Below are 7,676 nucleotides of genomic sequence, written 5' to 3'. Positions count from 1 at the left end.
GGGGGGGGGTGTGCGTGTGTGTGGGAGTGGACCAACCAGTCTGCAGTCAATTTCACACTAAATGCTCCGTATGCTGGAGGGTAAAAAAAGAACGAAAGAAAGAAAGATTTGATAAGCTTCTCCCTCAGGACATTAAGGATACAAATTTCTTGTGCTGGATGATTGCACAGCAGCTTCTGGTCACATCCAGCCTCCACGCCTCATCACCCTGATAAACCTCTCACAGATTCAGAGCTTTTAATAGCAGCACATCTTCAGATCTCTGGTCCCATGGGAATCAGACTTAACAGGTTCTTTCTCTCAGGTTCTTTCTGCTCCAGTCTCAGTGGAAGATCAGTGGAGATCGGTAGGGTGATCATTTACATCAAATTCAATTCATTTACTGCTATGTAGTCGTTGAAAGGCCCAACATTGCTTCAATGTATTATTTGGACTACAAAGTGGGTTTTTATGCTTGTCGGACTCCATCCTAAATGGTTTTTTGCCTGCAGTAAAGTGCTGGGATTTATTAGCATGAGTTGGTTAGGAGCTAAATAAACTGCAGGGGTTCTGAGTGCAATGAGTAACAGGAAGGCTGACATAAAAATGGGATACAATGCAACATGACTGTTCTGACTACAGAAAACTATTGGACACATTTCTGACTAAGAACCACATGGCAGTGGCAAATAAGTTTTATTTTGAGTGAAAAGATTAGAATTGTGCTATTTGGACTGCCATGAAAAAGTTTGAAATGGGTCACATATGGGCAAAAAAAACGTGGATTTGCCTGCTGTGTGGAGTTAGCCGTAGATCTATAATGGGCAGTATTAAGTGTTTTCCATGCTTATTGTTCCATTTTGTAGCACATTCAAGTAACTGTTACTTCAGTTTGTATAAAAATGCTGTATAAAATATGACTTAAAATAAATTTTACTTTGTGATGTAACAGCTTGAAATTTGGCCGAGGGTTCTGTAACTAAAAAAAAAAAAGAACACAGCACATTCTGTGGTTTCATGCTACATAAAACTTTAGAAATGTCCTTTGTTATTTTTGTGGGTTTTTTGTTGTTTTTTTTAACCATGAATGTCTCCCAGTGATTCTCTTGTAGAGAATATTTTAATTCTGTAAAAGATTATGGCAGTACAGTCCCGTTTGTATCGACCTGCTAGTGCAGCACGGTGAGAGATTTCCTATCTGTGGCCGTCGACTGAAACAGCGTCCTGCCTACAGCTCTCAGCTCTGCGCCGGCTTGCCCATTATTGACCTCATGATGAGAGCGATAGCCGGGCACAGAGGCACGCGCTGACAGAAAGGGCTGCTCCTCTGTGCTGACTTTATTCCACTCAATAGTTTGCTGGAGCTCCACTGGCATGTTTTCACTGCTGCGACTCGATGAACATCAAAAGTCGTTTCTCCTCTCTGTCACTCAGGCTAACAACTAAACAAGGTAGGCTGGCACTTATTCCAAACTACTTTATTATTTTCTGTTTAGTGCTATTTGTTTGTTCTGTTTCCCTTAGTGACAGTGTTTCATTTTCTTAGTTTGTTTATTCAGAGAGGGTTTCCAGTTTGGATTTAGGCCTTTTGGAGAATACCACTAAAGAAAATCTAAATTCTTCTGGCATTTCTTTTGGTAAACTGCTAAGATTGACACATGAGGATAATATTCTTTACGGTGGTGGACGTACAGCAGCCACTCACAGGAACACACAAATGATATTGTTATTTCTGAATGAAAATAAGTTACCTTACAGTACGAAATAACCTTTCAGCCAATAGAAATGATTAATCAGCTTACGCACTCATTTGGTGAAACTTCTATTAAAACTTTAACTGCTAAGACTCTTAACCAAAAATACATAAATTCTATAAATTATACATAAATATATCAGTCATAAAATGAACCGATAAGAACTGTTTTGGGATCAAGTCAGACAACCATGTGCCATTCATTCATGTATCTTATAATTATACATAAGAAAAGAAAGAGGTCATACATAACTAATCAGACGTTTTATAAACTCAGATCAGATTTAAAGTGCTTGCAAGTTAAGAAGTAGAACTTGACTTCTACCTCTTTTACAAACTCAGTTAAACCTGGAAACAAATTTAAAGGACTAGTTCGGTTTTTCTTTCTAACATTTTTATTGTACTTCTTTCTAACATTTTTATTGTACTTCTCACTTCCCTTACCTTCAAACATCGGACACACCCTCTGTTTTAACTTTGTTCTGCAATTTGAAACTACTCAAACTAAAAATATTTACATCAATAGGATACAAAGTGATGTTAGCTGGTATTTTACAACCACATTTTCAAAAGACAACATTGTTCAGCTTACTATTATTGCAGATGACTATTATTGAAATCAACTTTATATTTCAATAATAGTTGAAATATAAAGTTATATCCTATTCAATAATTGTTTCAACTCAAAAACCTTCTTAACCTTTCAGCTAACACTTTCAGTGGGTAACGCTTACTTACTAAGCTAATATAATGTATATCTTTATGATTTAACTCATGTAAAAACACACCAGGCGTAACTTTCTCTGCTGGACACCACACTGGATGAGTAAGACTAAATAAATATGTTTAGTCAAATTCTACTCATGATCTTTCGGTAAGATTTGTCTCCAAATTATGCTAAAACATGTTGCTAAGGGGTTTGAAATGCTAACATTAAACCTAACGCAATAATTTCTTTTATCCTCATGCATAATCTTTAACAGATTGTTGTACAAGGCATTAAACTTTGTGAAAGTTTAGGTGAAGTTACATCACTGAAAGCATTCTCTAACAATTATCAAGTTTTGTTGTAATTTCAGTTTCCCTGACTGCTTTTAGATGAGGTTAAAAGTGTAAAACACCACGCTGTTCTTTCTAACAGATTTCTCCAAAGTGTAAAAGCCTCAATTACTCGACAAATTAACCTGTTGTGCCTCGTGCGGATGTTTGGGAATACTTCCATGCTGGCAGGGCACATGACAGCGAGGTCTCGTGCTCTCATTCATACACCAGTGGGGATTATTTCCATAGGGTGGAGGTAGTGGTGGGGGGGCGTTCGGAGGCAGGGCGAGCCCATCGATCAGCTTGTGATGGGGGGGAGGGGTTGGCCTGCAGCGCTCACTCCAGCTGCCCACTGGGTGTGAAGGACACTGATGTGACAGCACTAATTACAGAGGCAGGAAGCCAGAGCTACAACCCTCCACAGCAGCAGCTCAGGCAGAGCTCTGCCGGGTCAGAACCTCCCTCCACCAGCCGCTTCACACCTCTCACCCCTCCAGGGTGGCGTTTCCAGCATCCCATAGCCAAAACACGATGAGACACGCAGCTCTAACTCACGGCATTCAAACCGGGCCTGTTAGCAGGAAAGAAACAAATGTGGGTTTGATCCATATATTATGTTGTGTTTTTAAAAAAATTTAAAGTTGTTGGCTTTTGTTTACATTTTTTCATACTGTTTGCATTCAAAACACATATTTTCGCATTTTAAATGGTTTTCTTCCTATCTTTGATTTAACTCACCTTTTCTGATTTTTCTGGCCTGAACTTTACAGTTACGGTTAGAAGTTTACCGATACTCATGATGGGCATAAAAATAATTAATTGTGTTACTTTAATGGCATGGGGGTAAATGTTGCACAATACACAACTTTAATCACTTTTAAACATAAGAGTTGTGTGAGGAAGTTTACATTTAAAGGGAGTTTTCTGCAATCATCACATGCTGAAAACCTTACAGGCATATGCGTACATTTACAGAAAAAAATTATAGTAAGAGATGCTGGTACCTCTAGAGCCTAGCATATAATTTAACTTAGCCAGGCCAAGATCTATGTCCATACCTGTTGCCAAAAAAAAAAAGATTTGTTTTAGCATCACAGAACCGGCTTTACTCAGAACAATGGGAAAGTTATCAAAACCTTTTTCATAACTTCGCTGAGATCCTTGGGCTTTCTCTTTGGTCTGTACATATACAAAAGTTAGGAAAGTATTTCGGAGTCATTTCTAACCAAGTGCAGATTACAAACGTTTGAGTGAGGCTATGTAACTACAAGCATGTGTCAGCTCTTTGCTGAAGTCTAGAAGGCCTGATTCCTGAGAGGAAAGAACAATTTCTTCCGGAACAATCAAGGCAAATTCTGCCATGGAGTTGAAACTTACCTCTTTTCACATTGAGCCCAGTTTGTTTTCCAAAGTGTCACCCTAGAAGCTAAAATCACATTTCAACCCTTACTGAATCATGCAGCTCTACACAATGACAAGCTCAGAGAAAGATTGATCTGCTTGGCTACAAAGAATTATGGAGAAATCAAAGTGACACTTTCAACCGTAAGAACACTGAATCAAATGTGAAGCATGGTCAGGTTAGCATCATGCTGTGAATGAAAAGCTTCAGGGAGACTACCTTCAAATTACTGAACTTTAACTAAGATTGTAGAAATTCCAAATGAAGCAGACTAACCTTAAATATCTACTTTACCCTGGACCTGGACTTGGCCCCTGTAGACCGAGTTTACAAACAGGTGTGCACTCATAATTTAATCTGAACTCTTCTAATTATGTGATGAATTCAAATAAAAATAAAAAAATTCAAATTCAAAAATATTTTTTTATTAACCCCAAAGGGAAATGAAATGTTCTTGTAACTCATTAATTTAGATTCTTCAAAGAGTTACTGTAGATGGAGATGGCTGTTGGCAGGAAAGATCTCTTGTTGCGATCTGTATTACAGCAAATCTGAAGAACCCTCTGACTGAAGAGACTTTGTTTTCCCAAGATAGTGTGAAGACGAAGGTCAGGGTTGCCATAATTTTCTTGATTTTATGAAGAATTCTTTTTTGCATCAGCATCTCCAGAGAAAAGTACCAGAGCAGAACCAGCCTTCTTTATCAGATTGTTGAGTCTTTTTACATTACTGACTCTGATGCTGCTGATGATGAAGAGTGGTCAAATCCAAACAGAATTAGGTCAGAAGTGTGGTCAAGGTACAACGTATCAAGGGACATTTACCAAAATCTTAACAAAGATGTATGTATAAATTTGAGCCTGTATGTATATAATTTTCTCAAAAAACTGTTTTGTTTTACATCTATATTTGCTAATTTTGTCAGTAGACTCAGTTGCAGTAAAATCATTTCAAATCATTACACCGCCACACCCATGTTTCCCATTAGATCACATCACATCACTTTTGATCTGAAAAAAGAAAAAATTAGTTTTGAAAACCTTTCTTCCAACAGCCTCTCATCCACAGACAGGTTTTACTGTTTTTGAAGAGCAGCATCTTGCTTTTTGTTTTCCTTCCATTCAGTGTCCTCTTGACTCACAGCCCTTAAGACCAGCCAAGGTGAGAGAGAATGACTGGTAGTTTCTCAGAAGTAACCCTGGGTGGCTTTTGTTATCTCACAAAGTGCTACAGGTCCATCTTTTGGAGTGTTTTTGCTACCTGAACTCTCCTGGAGAGTGTTACAATGATCACATACAGGCAATGTTCACACACAGGGAGCCAGTCAGTGGACTGAACAGAGAATACTTTTGTCTCCTGTTTTGATTGAGCCACAATTTTTTTTTCTGAAATGAAATGAACCATTTGAATATATTCAGTATAGTAAGTGAAAAGAACAGTTCAGAGAACATTTATATGAAAATAAAGATTTTATTTTCTCGACGCCTCTACCAGCAGGGACATGGTGGCCTTATTCGTCGCTGGTGGCCCTCAGTGTGTGAACTGGTGGCACGTGCGATATGTTACCATTGCATTTGTTTTAATTATGTGCATTTTTATTGACTTACCTTCACTCCTAATTATTTTCCCATTGATCTGCATGGCAGTGCTGCAGCAAGCAGGTCAGTGAGCGAGAGCTGCTGCTGGTGGTAATGCAGCTGGAGGTCATGTCCCAGATATGGAGCTCTGACACGCACACACACGCACACACACGCACACACACATGCACACACACATGCACACTTTGCATTGACTTCCATTCATTTTTTTCATTCATTTCTATACCCTAACCCTTACCTTAAACCTAGCCTAAACTCAATTCACTCTTAAACCTAACCCCTAACCCAAAAACAACAAGGAGTGTTGGGTTCTTACAATGCAGTATTTGTTAGAAAAATGGGTCATGCAAGGTGAGAAATGCCAAAACACACACACACACACACATATTATTAAAAAACATATGCCTATAAAGTTACAAGTTTATGGATGACTCCATCCCATTCCAAAATGACCACACACCATAACAGAAAGCAAGATTAATAGAGACCTAAATGAGCAAGGCCACTAAACTCTTCCAGAAACTAGACAGTTTGATTAAAACGTGATTATCTTTCTAATATTACTATGACCTGTGATCAGCCCAAATACTCTCACATGTTGTTACCAAGTGAGATTTCTTTTTTTTTAATGCTTCTTTTTTGTGCCTGTACAGGTTTTTCTTAAGACATTCCAGCTTTCAGTGCAGACTGGATTCTGAAACTCCTATAGAGTTTAATTACGGATCTTTTTAACACACAGTTCATGTTCATTAAAACGCAACATTTTTTGTTTCTATTTCTTTTTCTTTGTTTTGATTTGTGTTCTTTTTTTCATTAATGTACTGTACTGCACCATGTATTTTGTACTCTAATGTAAAATAAATCTCTACTTTAAAAAAAGGATAAAACAAATAATCTTAAAGCAAGCAAAAAGCTAAACAGGTGTAGGCTTTTTTAAGTCCTTTGTTTAAGTGAGACTTGGAAAACTACTAGCTGCATTTCCATTACAAATGTGCACAAAACTTTGGCGATATGCTACTACTAATGTCGAAAAACACAATTTTGTAATTGTGGCGTTTCCATTCAATAAGAAGCGCAATTGAAATCACACGCGACAATGTCTGTTCACGCGACAAGTCAATAAAACACAGGTCACTTCCCGTCGTCTTCTTCTTCGTGGTTTGCGTCAGTGACATGACAGTTTTGCGAAATTAACCAATTTCGATATGGCTGGAATACAACCTCATTTTAGCACCAACACGTTTTGTTGAAAACTGAGCGTTTCCTTCGAATTGGCGGGTTTCCATTAAGCAAATTCATTTTCGAAATATCAAATTGCGCAATTGTATGGTCAATAGAAACGCAGCTACTCTTCAGTTAGCCATGATGCTTTGTGTACATTATAGGTATTAAAAACCACAGCCACACCATGCTTCTATATCTAAGGGTAAATCTACATGTGTCTAAAAAAGTATTTTTAAACTTTCCAGGATGGACCATGGAGACAGAGGGATGAGGGTGTCTGACCTTCGCTATGAGGAAGAGGACGGTGAGTTTGTCTGCATGTGTGTCAATGGGGTATATGCCACGGACTTCCGTTTTAGCACTTCCGCATTTTTTTGCCATATAGAATGGTTCCGGTGCACAGGCAACAGTATGTTATCAGTGGCTCCTCAGTCGCTGCAGGACTATTAATGATGCCTATAGAATTATTCAGACGTCCTGAAAAGCTCGAACAACAACAAAGGATTTAAGATGGATGTGTCAAAACTTCACAATAACTTTGAAGGTAAGTAAATAAATTGTTTGTATTCATCATAATACCTCATATGTCTGACGTAGGTAACAGGGACAAGCTTACAAAGGTGCTATGTAAACGTTAAGTGTTTTGATTATCTGTGCAGTGTGCAATCTACATATCTTT

At 38.1% G+C, this 7,676-nt stretch overlaps 1 protein-coding gene across 3 annotated transcripts in view; it reads left to right on the top strand.

Annotated features, from left to right (window-relative positions):
* Positions 1–271: 271 nt before the first annotated feature.
* Positions 272–7,676, top strand: part of slc4a5a (solute carrier family 4 member 5a) — a 37,203-nt gene continuing 29,798 nt past the window's right edge. For 2 of the 3 annotated variants that reach the window (XM_017306888.1, XM_008417290.2), the window contains exons 1-2: positions 1,245–1,430; positions 7,243–7,301. In XM_017306888.1, coding sequence (XP_017162377.1) covers positions 7,244–7,301 — 58 coding nt within the window. In that variant the 5' untranslated portion in view covers positions 1,245–1,430; position 7,243. Of the gene's footprint in view, positions 347–1,244; positions 1,431–7,242; positions 7,302–7,676 lie in introns of those variants that run through there. The other variant, XM_017306887.1, reaches the window with a different exon arrangement.

Source organism: Poecilia reticulata, linkage group LG9, assembly GCF_000633615.1.
Source record: "Poecilia reticulata strain Guanapo linkage group LG9, Guppy_female_1.0+MT, whole genome shotgun sequence".
NCBI lineage: Eukaryota > Metazoa > Chordata > Actinopteri > Cyprinodontiformes > Poeciliidae > Poecilia > Poecilia reticulata.
The sequence above is the reverse complement of the archived record's forward strand: the minus strand, read 5'-3'. Positions and strand labels throughout refer to the sequence as shown.